Source organism: Sebastes fasciatus, chromosome 1, assembly GCF_043250625.1.
Source record: "Sebastes fasciatus isolate fSebFas1 chromosome 1, fSebFas1.pri, whole genome shotgun sequence".
NCBI lineage: Eukaryota > Metazoa > Chordata > Actinopteri > Perciformes > Sebastidae > Sebastes > Sebastes fasciatus.
This window is the reverse complement of record NC_133795.1, coordinates 13,845,635-13,860,569: the sequence shown is the minus strand read 5'-3', so window position 1 is coordinate 13,860,569 and position 14,935 is coordinate 13,845,635. Positions and strand designations below refer to the sequence as shown.

Below are 14,935 nucleotides of genomic sequence, written 5' to 3'. Positions count from 1 at the left end.
CTGTCGCCATGATAATTGCACGTTCATTGCTGAACGCTCTGATAACAGTTTTTCACACGGCACAATGCAGAACTCAAGATTATGGTGATATTTACACAACATTAATGCTGAAAGATGACAAAGCAGTGTACTCCTCTCAGATGAGCATCAGTACAACACAGTGAAAGCAAATCAATCACCTAACTAATGAATGGGAGCTGATTACTACTCTACTATGCCCAGCTAATTCTGTTGAGTAATGAACCTTACATAAGCTATCTGATGCCTGAAGGTGATGTGACACTACTACGACCCGGCTAATCATCAGGGAGAATACTCCCATTCATTGCAGTTCAGAATGAAGTGCCCACACCTGTGTTTTCACAGGGCTCTGGAGGCCTGGAGAAAGCTTTCTAAGTCAGGGGGGAAACAGTAGTTCTGTAGCCCAGCCACGCTGCTGCTCACTGGGGCTTTTATCGCAGGGTAATCCCCTACAACAAACAGAATGGCCGGCATGTGCATACGCAGCTGTTGCCAGTCTTAGTGCAAGTGGTGTCATGTTAAATCACAGGAATGGACTGAGCCCCTGAGCCATCCGCTGCCCTTCCCTTCACTGGCATCCCCGCTCACTGCCAGGCTCCAGCCAGCACACATGGACAAACACATATACACATACTCATACCTACGTACATAACCCACTTCCCACTAACATACTTTGCAGCACATGGGAGCCTTAAAGTTATTCACTGTGCTCCACCGATACAAACAACCAGATTATTTACATGACATATATTCCACTAGAGTGATGCAGGAATGAATCCTAAAACCTGGAAATGAGTTAGCATTTTAGCTCTCACGGTTCCCTCGTCTGGAAGTCAACAGGGTTTTTTTTAACAGGTTTTTAGTTAGATGCCTGAAATAAGCTCTGAGGTTTGTAAAAATCAGAAATGCTTGTTAACAGCGACACCTGTGGCCGTTAAGTCAACGAAAGTCAGCGTCGGGCTCGCGCTTGTGCTCGCTCTAAATAGACATGAACGAGCATTGATCAAAACAGTGAGGCGACACACGTCAGCTAAAACCACAATATAACTCTGTATTTCACCTGCTTGGAAGTAATGTTAGCTGACCAGACGGAGGTCTCTCCATGAACCACTGCTGATCCTAGTGTTGGCTTTTCCTGCTTCAGCCTCCCGACCGCGGCCGGAGGGAACAGGGGCGACACCGGAGTTTTGGTCAGAGACGTTAACATTTCTCGCTGCGGAGCCCCATCACTTCACAAGACACGGAAAACTTCTGTTGGTCTGGAAGAGCTGCAGCATTTATTTCTGCACAAACCTCCATCGTACACTTACTAGATATTCTCAGAGCTACTAACTCTTCTGCAGTGTGTAGTGTGCGCGCATGCAATTGAGGTGGAGCGAGCTGTGAGTGAGGGCAAGCAGGCAGGCAGAGGAGCAGAGGAGACCAAAGCTACGGTCTCCCCCGCGTCCTCCGACTGCGGCCAACACTGTTTTGCAAGACGGGCTTCACTAGATATAACTTTGGTGCTTCCGTGTAGTTTGTGTTGGAGTCTTGTCTGAACAGCGTAGCCACACGCGAGTGCGCATGGGACACCGATTTATACGTGTAAGAAGTTACTAACAGTCCCTTTAACACAAGCTGAAGAGATTTTGAAGTTTTTTTCTACGACATAAAATACATCAATAAATACCCCACTTGGGAATTTTGAAGCCTTTATGTGTCGGTTGCTGTTGTTAACAAGTGGCTAAATGAGACTACTATCACGCCGACTCGTCCGCCTTTACAGCCTTGTTATGTATACTCACGCTCATTCGACCCTGGTGTAGTTCATTTATAGCCTAATATTAGCTTTTTACTTCTGGCGATTGCATTCACACTTCAAAAATCATATAAAGTGGTGTTCATTTGTGGAGATTATCTTGCTGAACAAAACGTGAAAGTATCATAAACGTGTGTTTGCCACAGAGTTTATTTTCTGCAATACCCCAAAACCCACTGGAAAAATCCCATTGGCTGTTTGTCGAGGGAACCAGGGCGATGCTAACTTCCTGGTTGGCCTACAAAAATACGTCATCCCCGCACCACTCTATACTGCCACAAGTTGTGTGATAACTCACAGTAGGCCTGCCAGTTTCACTTAAGTTAATCAGAAAGCTATCTGACAGGGTAAAGCCAGGCCCTCATAAAACCTATCCAGTTTAATTTGAAGGCAATTTACACCTTGACGTCGCCCAAGTGTAAACCACAATCTGCATAGCTCCTCTAGGAGACACGGCTCAATCCTGTCTGAGGCCACTGGTGTGTATACGACTGTGCTGTTGTGAGATGTGAGTGGATAGCTATGCGGAAACTATGCCCTGAACCCAGTCAGCCCGGCTTCCATATATCATCTTCCATATCAGACCTCCTGCTGTGGGTACAAGGAAAGCTCTACTATGTTCCTCTAATCTCATTTTAATGTGTCACATCTCTATTTTCCCCCTACTCTTATTTTGAAAATCTCTCTTGTCTTTATGCCTTTTTCTGTATCTCTGGCTCCACTGACCTTCTCCCATGTCAGCACTGGGACAAATTTAGCGTCCTGGTTTCTGGAGCGACCAAATAGTTGGACACAACAGAGGGGAAAATGTGTGTGTGTGTGTGTGTGTGTGTGTGTGTGTGTGTGTGTGTGTGTGTGTGTGTGTGTGTGTGTGTGGAGGTGAGACAGAAAGGTCCTGTACACACAGATACAGTTACAGATATCCAGACACACAACCAGAAGAAAGCAAAGGAGGGTAAACAGGCTGGAGGTATGCAGACGAAGGACACGGGAAGAGAGTGACGCAGATATACTATGTATAGACTATTTATGAAGGTGCATCAAAGTACAAGAAAGCCAGTAACGGCAATAAAATGATAAAAATGGAAAAAGTATGGGAGCAATTGCATCCTAACTATTTTCCCTCTAGGAAGTATTGCGTACGGTACGCCATGGGGATAAAGGGAGAATGTGTTGTGTTATTCTGGGATGTTGGGAAGGAGGTACTGTCGCCATGGAAACATGCAGATCCCCTACCATTCCCTGGGCCGTGCCATTCTGGAGCTGCCAAGCTTCGGGTGCCATGTCACCAGGGGTGTTATGCCATTCTTCGTGTCTACGCGCTGTGACGCACCAGACACCGCGGACAAAGCAGTATGCCATTCTTGAATTAGATGCAGAGAGAGGGAAAAGCATTTTAGTATGGCTGTCAGGAGCAATTAATACTGTCGGGCGAACCTCAGGGAGGACAACAACTCCTCCCTACTACATGATGTTTGTGGTGGGATGCAAGGTATTTTTCAGAATCAGAAATTGGGGCTTTACAGTTGCTCTTATATAAACATAAAGAAATGTAAGAAAATGTAAATAAAGAAGTAAATAACGTGTAAATTATGTACATAATGCTACAATATTGTACACAATGCTACTGTATAGACACAATATATGTAAAGAAATATAAGTTAGTAATATAATTAAAATAAGAATATAAGAAATATGTTCAAATATTTGCATTAAGACGTGCAAATGAGTAAATACAATACACAATGCTTATAAGTAAATACAAAATGCTGAGAGGTGGGTTCTATTAAGTGTATTAAATATAAAATATATACCAACGACTTTAACTACTTAATTAATTTACTGTAATAGTATTGGAGCCACAATAGATCTTTTTGTTATTGTGGTTAAATAAATGTTATTTATGGTGTTGTTAGGTTGCTGATAGACCGCCCCTTTAATATAGGTGCGTGCCCCCCTTTGTGTGCGTCAAGCGGGGGAGCAGTTTGACCACCGTGAAAATGTTGTTTTTGAAAGGCTAAACGCCAACAAATATGGATCGAAGCAGAAGATTTCACAAGATTTTGCTAATAAGTAACAAAAAAATGTCTTTTTATATAGTTTTATATACAGATTTTTGTATAAATTATCCAGTAAGTGTGTTATTATGACTTTAGTTATACATGAGCAAATCTAATTTTGACAACCTCAGAGCAGACAAATCCTGGCGCACCCCCTGTGATCTTTGGCGCCCCCATAAGGGGGGCAAAGACCAACCACAGCTCATCTACAGTTTTGTCAACATAAAGTGATGACGTCTTGACGGATTCACCAAGCGCCTGCAGATACATAATCTTTTTTTATTTTACGATTTAACTAATTTACTGTAATAGAATTAGAGCCACAATAGATTTTTTGTTATTGTGGTTAAATAAATGTTATTTTTGTTAGATTGTGCTAGACCGCCCCGTTAATACAGGTGCGTGTCTCCCTTTGTGTGCGTCAAGCGGGGGAGCAGTTTGACCGCAGTGAAAATGTTTTTGAAAGGCTAAACGCCAACAAATATGGATTGAAGCAGAAGATTTCATTCGATTTTGCTACTAAGTAACACAATTTTTTTTTTTTATACAGATTTTTGTATAAATTATCCAGTAAGTTTGTTATTATGATTTTAGTTATACATGAGCAAATCAAATTTTGACAACCTCAGAGCAGACAAATCCTGGCGCAACCCCTGTGATCTATGACGCAGGGGCCCGGACCCCAGGTTGGGAACACTGCTCTAGTTTACAGTATACTGTATGTTGTTGTATACAGTATACTCCAGTCTACAGCAGCATACAGTATACTGTAGACACCCTATCCTCTAGTCTACAGTATACCGTATGTTGCTGTAGACCCCAGACTACAGCAACATACAGTAAACTGTTGACTAGTTGATAGTGTGTCTGTCCCAAAAATAAGGCAGACACAAGGAAGCAGGACAGTGAGTAAGCAGAGGAGAGTTGCAGGTGCTGCAGCCCAGTCAAGAAGGAGAGGACACATGACAGCTGGCCTGTCATACAATGACTTATTCTTCAGCCAAAACACACACACACACACACACACACACACACACCCTCTGGTCAGCAAGTATACTAAATGAACCAATCAAATCTATATCGCTTTACAAAACATCTTTTATTCCATGACAGGTAGAAAAACAACTATATGAGCTGAACCATGTTTGAGCACATTCTGGTCTTAATTGCAACGATCATTCATTCTGAACCAGTATAGGCTATCAATGGTATAATTTGTACTAAGCAATTTTTAATGAGGTCTGTATAGTAACTTTCTTTTGATGCACAATTACGGAGATAAATACAGGCTACATTAATATTTTATAGCGTTTATATAGCTCTCACAGCAGCTGAGTGCTGGCTCTATTCACAACAGGAGGCATGCTCTATATATGCTTTACATGTTATCACTGGTACTGTACAGCTTCTGTGAGCACCAGACACAATATTGAGATTTCTCCCCATCTGCTGGCAGAAAGATTAAGCGCAAGTTAAGAGCAGATCAAAGAGCTATGATACTCCCTCTACACTAAGCAGAGCCAAGAGTTTAATGCTTAATGTCACTGGACATCTCACGTCGATAATGTATTTGGAGACAGCTCACACACTTACTGAAGTCGTATCTATATGGTCCAGCGATACAATCAAATAATGCAGAGCCATCAAAATAAAATCATATCAATAATAATACACAAATTAAAGTCATTACATGGCAGTGTAACGCTGAAATCAAACCTCCAAACTCCCACTAAGTACTCCGCAGTCATTCTCACAGAGGGTACACATTTAATCCTGTTTCCTTAAAGTCTTTCTGTATATATCTTTCAGAAAATAATTTTGCTGTAAAATTACATATTAGAGCTCTGTAACAAGTGCTGCCTTTTTTTCTGCTTCATTAGAGGTGGTCATCTAAACAATTAAAACTGAATCATAAATAAATTAAATACAAAATATACAGAAAATGTTCATTGATCATGCGTTCAGGGAGAGATGTTGCGTACCCTTTCTGAATGATAACATTTCAACATTAACCAACAATTACGACTTACTGCAGGCATCCGTGGCTTGGCAATTGTAAATACGGGATTGATTACATATTAACATCAAATTGCTACCCCAAGAGGATATTACAGTAAATACTTCAGCTGTGCATTCTCAAGCCGGTTAGATTCAACTCTACATTTTAAAATACTATGTTTAGAGAAACAGGACTTAAGCCACCACATTTGTATTTTACAGTACATTCAATTATGCAAATAATTATTTATTTTTTTTAAGGAAAAGGAGGATACTTGAATGGAGCTGCAACTGTTGACAATAAAGTCATGGTTTTAAGACTTTCTTTCCTATTTGTCCTTCAATCTTGTCTTTATAACTCAAATCTCTGAGCCACAATACCAAAGAGGGTATAAAACGGTTAAAAAACAAAAACAAAATGGCCCAGAAGATGCTTTATTCTTGTAGTTAAATACCTGCACTCATCTTTCCTTTTCTGTCCAGATGATGACTGAAGTGAAACTAAGGGGAATCGAACAAACAGAACTAAGGTGAGCAATACTAGTTTTAAATGGCACCATTCAATGCAAAAAAAACAATGAGAAAATTCACATAGGCTGAAAAAAACAAGCTTTCATGAAACCAAATAATAGCTCACAAAAAGCTGTGGTGGATCTTCTCATAAATAAATAAATACTTCTGCCTTTGTATGTCCCTTATTTAAATGTAGCACCAAAACAAACATTCGGTATGACGAACTCTCGTGTCCAAGGTTTCATCTAACAATACTTCGGAGGCAGTGTGATGCAGAATAAACCATGCAACCAAGAGCAAGCTTCATCAAGTGCTACACTTTGCGTGAATCAATATAGGTTTTACGGGTAAGGTGCATGTTTTTGTGTGTGTGTCTACGAGCAGAGAGTGTGCATGCATCTGTATGGTTGAATGTGTTTGATGTTTGATGTATGTTTTGTTGTTGAGGTCCCTAGAGCCTGACTGATGAGTGCTTTTTAGAGGATGAATATCTTAATAACTTTTTGAATGATCTTCCCACATCCTGGACAAGGAGCCTGGAACTTGTGTAGCCTCCTTGCACACGGGAAACAGGTTAACAGGTGAGCCGTACGTCCGTGTATTATATTTCCGTTGCGCGGTCGCACTCGACACAGCTTGCAAGGCTCCAACAGTGCCTCAGGCCTAGCTTCTTCAATCTCCATACCCAGATTCTCCTGACTCTCCCCCCCTGAGAGCTGCTCATCCTTGTTGAAGCTGGAGGGCCAAGGCCCCTTGCCTTTCCCTGTAATCGTAGTGGGCAGCGGGCGGTCAGCCGTGGAGTGGGAGGGCAGGATGACCGGGTCAGAGACTGTCCTGCTGCAGTCTGGGACGTCAATGCCGGTGTCGCTGTCATCTTCCTCGTCATGGGTGGTGAGAGAGCTGCATGCTGGGATGTCAGGAACAGAAAGGGAATGGGCGAGTCGGGGGACGTCTTTGTACCAGTTCTTACGTAGAGCCCAGCAGCGAACACAGTACCTCTGGAGAGGTGTGTTATACTTCCTGCACTCTGTGCACTGCCAAGCATCCTGAGGGATAAGGTACATACAAAGTCACACATCTGCATCAATCTACAGATAATCAAATTCTATAACTAACAAAAAAAAACAAAACAAGACACACACCTGTGTGGAGATCTCTGTATCAGTGTCATCGCTCAGACACTGCGAGTCTTCATCTGGCTCCTCATGCATCTGGATAAATATACAAGACATTTGAACATCTCAAATAACATTATCCTCACTCTCGACAGTAAATACATTTATTTCTCACACCAAAAAGAATTATATGTGGTATGAGCCTGACCAATAAAGACAAAGTACTTGACAAACTCCTACCTCTCGATCTGCTTTCTCCTCCTTCCCTCCTCCGTCATCATCGTCAGGTAGAGCCTCTCCTTCTCCTGCGCTCCCTTCCTCCAGTGCAGCCTCTTTCATCTCCACGCTCACCTGTTCACTCCCGCCCTCGGTCAGGAACCAGAGGTCGTCGGTGGTGTCCGACACGATGGCCGTGTCCTCCTCCTGTGCAGGAGACAACTGACACATCAGTCAGACCACCACTGTTAGACTCCAATTTATGCCATTTGCTATCAAGTAATTATGTCAGGTGTTTTTAAGCTTGAAATCTCTCAACTTGCAAAAACAACATCAGGGAAGTGGTGGCAGATGTTGGGAACTGTAGGTGTTTTTGAACCGGAGGAACTTTTTCATAGTTCTAAGAATTACTTTTTTTTAGCTCCTATTTCAGAGTAGGTACTTTTCCAACACAAAAAAACAGGCAACAGCTCGTCACAAAATAAATGGAAGAAAAGAGACGAATGGAACTGACATAGAAGTCTCAAAATTAACTTGTTCACAAGCACACACCCACTGAGCCAAAGTGAGAAGGAGAGCCGCTGCTCAGTGAGCTAACGCAGTAGCAAATGGCTAACACAGTAGCACGACCCACTAAGCCAAAGAACGATAGCCAATTCAAACTGAAATCTCAAAAGGTACTTTCGTGACAGCTATTTTGCTTGAGTTTATATGATTGTGGCATGTAACAATTGTTTATTTATACTTATATTACTGATAAAGCTAAGAGAGCTTGTGAAACATAGCAAACTAGCCGCTCGCCAATCTCCCAGCTGGAGATGTGTGCGTGTGGCGCCGGGCAGCTTACGTCACTTCAGCGTTCCTATTGGCGGTGCGAATGCAAACAGAAAAGAAGCCCTTGAAGGTATGTCGTTCTCGGGGGAAGCTCAGGAAGTCCCTAGAACTGTTAAAACTGGGATAAACGACGCCAATCACTTCCATATTTTCTGGAATAGCCAGGTTATTGTGCCTTATTGGCTGGAAATTCATAAACATTAAAAATCTGGAATTGACATTCCTTTTAGATGTGATACTGTATAGATGAGTGACATCTCATTTGAAGGGTGGAATATTAATGATAAGAAACTGGTACAAATACTTCAGACATCAAGCAAAAAGGCTGTCACAAGAAAGTGGCTCAAATCTGAGCCGTCCACCATCGATGGATAGAAATACTATATGAATATATTTTATATATTATGGAAAGGTTGTCATTTTTTTCCCTGGATTTGGACCAAGTGGACGGAGTACATTAAAGCTATAAGATCAGACTTTAGCCGACTTGTGAATGAGTGAGAATATATTGTAACTTATTTATTATTTTATCACATCTAACAGCTCGCTCTTTATTAATTTTTTCTTTTTGGTAATATCTATGGTGAAAGCTTCCCATGTTCAATTGTAAACAATTAAAGCTAATGTTATAAAAGAAAAGCTCTGGGAGTTTTAAGTGTGCACAATGCTGAATGATGAAAGTAAAACGAATGCTTTTCCAAAATAAAAAATAAAGTAAATCTCCAAACTTAACCCTGAAGCAGCTGTTACTAATGTTATTAGATGAACTTTCTAACAACACATGAGGTTTCTTACTTGGTTTGTGTGGATGTCAGTGGAGCCATTGCTCCTAGGGCTGTAGTTACTGCGGAGATTACCCAGAAACCACCAGGGCAGGCCAGAGAGGTCCCACTCGTCCAAAGTAACATCCAGTTTGGGCCGTTTGCAGGCTGACCGTGGCAGGCCTTCAAGGGAGTCTGAAGAGGTTTTGAACCGTTAAATGAGCAGGTCTTGTCCTGGCCATGTTGCTGAGTATATAACAGAATGTTTGCTCACCATCGTCTGGCTCCCGGGGTCGTCGCTGGGAGGGGGTCGGCAGGAGAGGCACGTCGGTGCAAGCCTCCAGCCCTGCTTTGACCACACCTCCACATATCTAGGAAGGAAATGTGAAGGACAAAAATTAGAAGACAGAGCCATAACTGGGTACTTGGAGGACTCGCAGCTCCTTTTCAAGATGGCCTGTGTGTGGGGTAGTGGTACAGGGAACAAGGGGCTGGGCAATTAGGGTAAGGATCAGTGGGGAGGGAGGTCAAAACTAATTTAATAATTAGGGCACCAAAACCGTGTAGAGGGTAAAAACAAAGACAGATAGAGAAAGGCGAGGAAGGAAAGCAAGCGTACTAATTAACACAGTGATGAAACTAGTGAGTTAAAGTTTTAAAAAATCCAGTCCGGTAAAAACAGTTTTAATATCTAGTATACAAATTAAATAATAGGGTTTAAGTAATGTTTTATTCCAAGATATGATCTATAGATATATACTCTCTACAAGATCTTCTTGTAGAGAGTATATATCTAAGAATTCATAATCAGAAAATACATTTTTTTCCAAGAGAAAGGAAACAAAATCATCAAGAGTGAATCCCATGTCTTCTATGATTATTTTTAATCACAGCTGATAAAGGAAATATGGACTTTTGAAAAACATATTGCAAGTACGATCAGATCTTAAATTTGATAACGATCTTGAAGTGGATTTAACACGTGCAGTAACGCAATTGATTTGTAAGGCCAGTGAGGACAGACCAGAATCTGACTGGAGCTCAACAAGGATTAGACAAAGTCTTACACATAATTAAGTACTTCAAGGTGGATTTTGGAGGGAGTCGGAAAGAAAGGTGTAGGAACACGGGGGTGGGTTATTGTTAGGCCTGTGGCTGGATCAGGAACTGCGATCCTCCAGTTTCGGAGCAGAGAAGAGAACTCTGAGACTGACAGAGAGGGTGACTCTGCCCCCCATCCACTGGGTGGTGCTGGTGGACCACAAAAGAGTCCTGGAAACACCACCAGTACAAACCAAGGATGGGGTTGTACAGAGACGGTGCCACTCTGTACAAAATGCACACCAACGAAAAGACAGCAGCCCTTACCTCCCCTCCTCATTACACACACGCAGACAGCAGCTCATTTTATAGTTTTGTGTACTTGGTGCTACACCAAGGCCTACCGGTCTCAATCCAATCATTATTAGCAGCTCAGCCTGTCAGCCCTGTCCCTTCAAGTGTTGTGTGTAGTGAGGTGAGAAGGGCTGGGGATTTCTGTTTCTCCTCAGCACCATGCTTCGGTTTTACCTGACCACGATCCTCCACTCCGCCCTCTACACATTCACGGCCCACAGAAAGATTCTCTGCAGCGTCTGCATTTCAGATGAGACACAGTAACAGAAAAAGGACATCCCCACCCTTTAATAATAGCAAAACACACTCTCTCACTAAGGCCTTCTTCTGCAACTTCGTAGGACAAGCTGGAAAATGGTGTTTTTCTGGCCCCCGCATCCCCAAGAAATGCACAAACTATCACAAGCACTCACAATGTATGCAAAAAGAAAGCTGAATTTAGGATGTATGTATAGATAATCACCAAGGATCTTCACTTCAAAACACATCATGTTAAAGATGCAAATGAATTAATTAATTCATCAAACACAAAGGGAAGAGGAAAAAGACAAAATTGAATTTCAAGTCATCATAAATGTACTAACAGCAGTAAACAAATACATTCATACATTGCTTGTTCTTTGACGATGCCCCCTGACAGAAATATTATGTCACATTCACATAACAAATGTATAAGCATAAAATGAATGAATCACTTACCAGAACAACCAAGAACAACTAAGTATTTCTTGAGCATTTCATACACCGGGCTGTAAAATGAGAATATGAGAGTTTAGAATGGACCTCCTTAGTTTACATGTATAATCGAGTGTTGACCAGAAGCTCCATTTGTGGTGCAGGTGAATACCTTGGGTTTTTGACGGAGAAGCTCTCCACCTCCAACAGCTCTCCCAAAGGGTCATCCTGGCAGTGGACTATGTGCTGCCTCTGTTTGTCATACAGTTGCTTCCCCATGATGTACTGACCCAAGTAGTGCATCACCTACACAAAATAGTGAGCACATTTTACCTACTACTGAACCCTGGAATAACCACTTATCAGATAACACTTTGTTATGAGTAGGGCTGTCCCGAATACCATTTTCTGGACTTCGAAGATAAATATTCAAAGGTATTCAAAGTAGGGATGTGACGGTGAGAAAATTTCCCCACCGGTTAATAAACTCGTGACAAAAATGGTGTTACCGATTACACCGGATATTTTACAAGAAAAGACGACGGTCAATATATGTAGCACGCTTACTTTGATCATTAACGTCGGGTGGCTGTGTGTCTGACCTCTCCAGTCCAGCTTTTGCTGCGGGGCCGCAGGTTTCCACCCTGTACTGCTCTGCAGCGCACACCGGCTGTGACAGCTCTGTCCTCCGCACAGTGATGGCCTCATTAACCTTATGGTTCCCTTATAGCTTTGGGATTAAATCTGAAATATTGCCAAATAGGTGCTTTTGCTTTTCGCTTCGCATCGTCTTGTCTGTCAACTCTCTCTCGTCCCGTGTGTGAGTGAAATATGACACCTGCTACTCTGAGCTGAGACTCCGTACGGAGCAGACACATTCAATGTCAGTTTTTAGTGTCCGTCGTCCGACTTTGTATTGATAACATGCCGCTGATACGCCAAAATGAACTAAATGGGTTTTATTTCTGTAAAAAAAGCAAAACGATGGTGGGGACCTAATGTAATCGGTGTGTCCAATCACCTTATATATATATAAGGATGTACCAATGGGAGAAGCTTCAAAGCATTCGGGTCAGCCCTAGTTATGAGCTAGTAAAACAGGCTGCATACTAACAAACATACGTGGCATTTCACCTGACAGCTCACCTCTTTGAGTGTGAAGACTTCTTCCTGGGCTCCGGCAACACGCAGAATCTGCAGGAGAGGGGGTTTTGGTTGAACCTGTGGAGGGGGAACAGTACCATCACTTAGCTTTAAATGTGAACTACATTTGTAATGTTGGATAATTGTACAGGCAAAAGCAGCTGTCAAAGTTTGCATACCTGATTCCCCTCTCCAGGTAGTGTAGTCCTGCATGATGAGCTTGATGCAGGAGGCTCGGCTAATAGGGAGCTCATAGTAAACGGACGAAGTCTGAAATACACAATTATAACATGTAAGATAAACCAGTCTTTAAATTACCCATCATCATCTAATTCATCATCATCATCACCACATAACGCCTCGACGTAACACGTAATACCAACGCCCACGAGGTCACATTGACTTGTCAAATTATTGTAAGCTTGAATGTTAAGTAACGATACATTTAATAGCAACAAAAAAGCAATTTAGCAACGTCAAATATCGTTGGTCTAATTTATATATGAAGCTAAACAGACTGCAGCAGCTAACGTTAGCTCACCAGATGGATGGATTCGTTACACCATCTCCACCATTACTTTCTCCTTTTGCGACAGTTAATGTTGGTTTACGACAGTTGACGTTGGTTAGCGACAGTTAACTGTCTTCAAACTAGTGATGGGAATTCCGGCTCTTTTTAGTGAGCCTGTTCATTTGGCTCAGTTCAACCAAGAAGAGCCGGCTCTTTCGGCTCCTCATTTTACCACTTCTGCCTTTTATAATTCAGCCAAATTTAGCGCTGTTTTTGACCTATGATTAGTATGTGTGCACATATATCACTTAAATTATTCAATATAATTATACTAAACCTTATAATTTCCAGAATATCGTAATTTTACATGCTGCTTCGTTTCCGACTGTCACTCATCTTGTCTGCTATTCGCACATCACACTCCTCTCTTTCTCTCCTCCTCTTCCTCCTCCTCTGTACCTGTAGACCGTCAGCGCACCGCGCACCCACGCCCCTCCCTGCTTGATGGTCTGTCATCACCTAACGTCATTAACACAACATTCAGTCATGGTACGTGTCCACAGGGGCGTTTTTGATCGCGATGCGACGCTTCCCAACATTGGACGCTTGGTGGGCTGTCCCTAGAAACAAGGCACTCGGCTCCTGATTGGACGAACGCTTTCCTGCTGTTGGCTGCTGCTTCAAACCGGAACCAGTATGGAGGCTCGTTTGGAAACTTTCTTCTCTTATTTCACGAAAATAGTTCACCGAAATGTGTTTCTGAAAATATTTGAGGCAAGAAATAAGCCATGCAGTTGCTGAATATGTCTTTAATTTGGATCGACAACGTTTATTTTAAAAGATCTTTGGGAGTTTCGAGAGGCGGCGAGTCGCGTCGGACGCCCGTGATTTGCATAAAGTAGCCAGGACTTCAACTTTATGCAAATGAGGAGCGGGCTTCCTGCACGCCTAGTCTCTCGAATCGCGACGCCACGCTACCGGAATGCATTGCGCGGCTGCTTGCATAGACAATGAATGGGGAGCGTGGAAAGCACGGAGCCTGTGGACACGTACCATCAGTGCATGGAGTGCACGTGGCGCGGAGAAGATCGTCTAATTAATATATAAAATAAATTAAAAAACGGCTCTCGGACGGGAGCCAGCTCTTATCGTTCACTTAAAAGAGTAGGTTCAAAGAGTCGGCTCTTTGAACCGGCTCGTTCGCGACGACACATCAATACTTCAAACAACAAGGCCAAAACAAACCGTCAAGCCGAGCTGACGTAACGGTGGATAAAAGGATGATATTGCATGTTAGCAAAAAAACAACACAATTACTAGATACTTGTATGTGAACTGGAACATCTGGGTAACTTCGGGCAGGTGACAAAACCTGCTATCGTTACTAGCTAACGTGTTAGCAAAACGTGCTAGCTACCGTTAGCATGCTAGCTACTTCCTGAACAACCCGACCGTTGATGTGATAAATGATCGATGAGTTGACTTTACCTCTCAGCTACATTGTTCCTCACGCACTGTGGCCTCAACAACTACCCGACATCTTGTAAATATACTAATAGATGATGAATACTGGGTTGTTTTGTAACTCTAGCTCTCTCTGACTAACAGATAGTTAGCATCGCTGAGCTAGATTCAAACGGTTGAATAATGTCTACTTCCGGTCAAACAGCTACGTAGTGAAGAGCGTTGTGCCTCCTGCTGGTTGAATGACGTCATGGCCTCCAGTGAGACAATGCTGTCTGTCCATACTGAGAGCATTAAGACTGCTTTATTAAATCAGCCAAAGCGACTGAGAACAACTGTAATAGTTCCTTTAGTGCATTAACAGAGGTGGGAAGTACCCGGGTACAGTTTTAAGTAACTATAGCGTTGTAGTTCTAGTTGTTATATTTCCA

General features: G+C 42.5%; 1 protein-coding gene across 4 annotated transcripts; it reads right to left on the bottom strand.

The window, feature by feature from the left end:
- Nucleotides 1-4,959: 4,959 nt before the first annotated feature.
- Nucleotides 4,960-14,693, bottom strand: mdm4 (MDM4 regulator of p53). 4 transcript variants are annotated; one of them, XM_074630716.1, is made up of 12 exons: nucleotides 14,529-14,693; nucleotides 12,709-12,799; nucleotides 12,533-12,607; nucleotides 11,559-11,692; nucleotides 11,411-11,460; nucleotides 10,886-10,950; nucleotides 9,591-9,687; nucleotides 9,351-9,511; nucleotides 7,746-7,928; nucleotides 7,533-7,601; nucleotides 6,380-7,436; nucleotides 4,960-6,310 (listed from the first exon to the last, which is right to left on the bottom strand). In XM_074630716.1, exons 2-11 carry the CDS (start codon nucleotides 12,781-12,783, stop codon nucleotides 6,867-6,869), a joined length of 1,479 nt encoding a protein of 492 aa, XP_074486817.1. In that variant the 5' UTR covers nucleotides 12,784-12,799; nucleotides 14,529-14,693; the 3' UTR covers nucleotides 4,960-6,310; nucleotides 6,380-6,866. The 4 variants fall into 4 exon arrangements, with proteins under 4 accessions (XP_074486817.1, XP_074486798.1, XP_074486807.1 ...); XM_074630697.1 differs by having other exon boundaries at nucleotides 7,746-7,943; nucleotides 14,529-14,692; XM_074630706.1 differs by lacking the exon at nucleotides 14,529-14,693 and adding an exon at nucleotides 13,071-13,132 and having other exon boundaries at nucleotides 7,746-7,943.
- Nucleotides 14,694-14,935: the final 242 nt, after the last annotated feature.

Excerpts from the sequence above, each read along its gene's own strand:
- mdm4 (XM_074630697.1), bottom strand. The coding sequence starts at position 12,783 with ATGAGCTCCCTATTAGCCGAGCCTCCTGCATCAAGCTCATCATGCAGG. Across the intron at positions 12,608-12,708 it reads TACCTGGAGAGGGGAATCAG|GTTCAACCAAAACCCCCTCT; the intron begins GTATGCAAACTT and ends CCCCCTCCACAG. Across the intron at positions 11,693-12,532 it reads AAGTCTTCACACTCAAAGAG|GTGATGCACTACTTGGGTCA; the intron begins GTGAGCTGTCAG and ends TATTTTGTGTAG.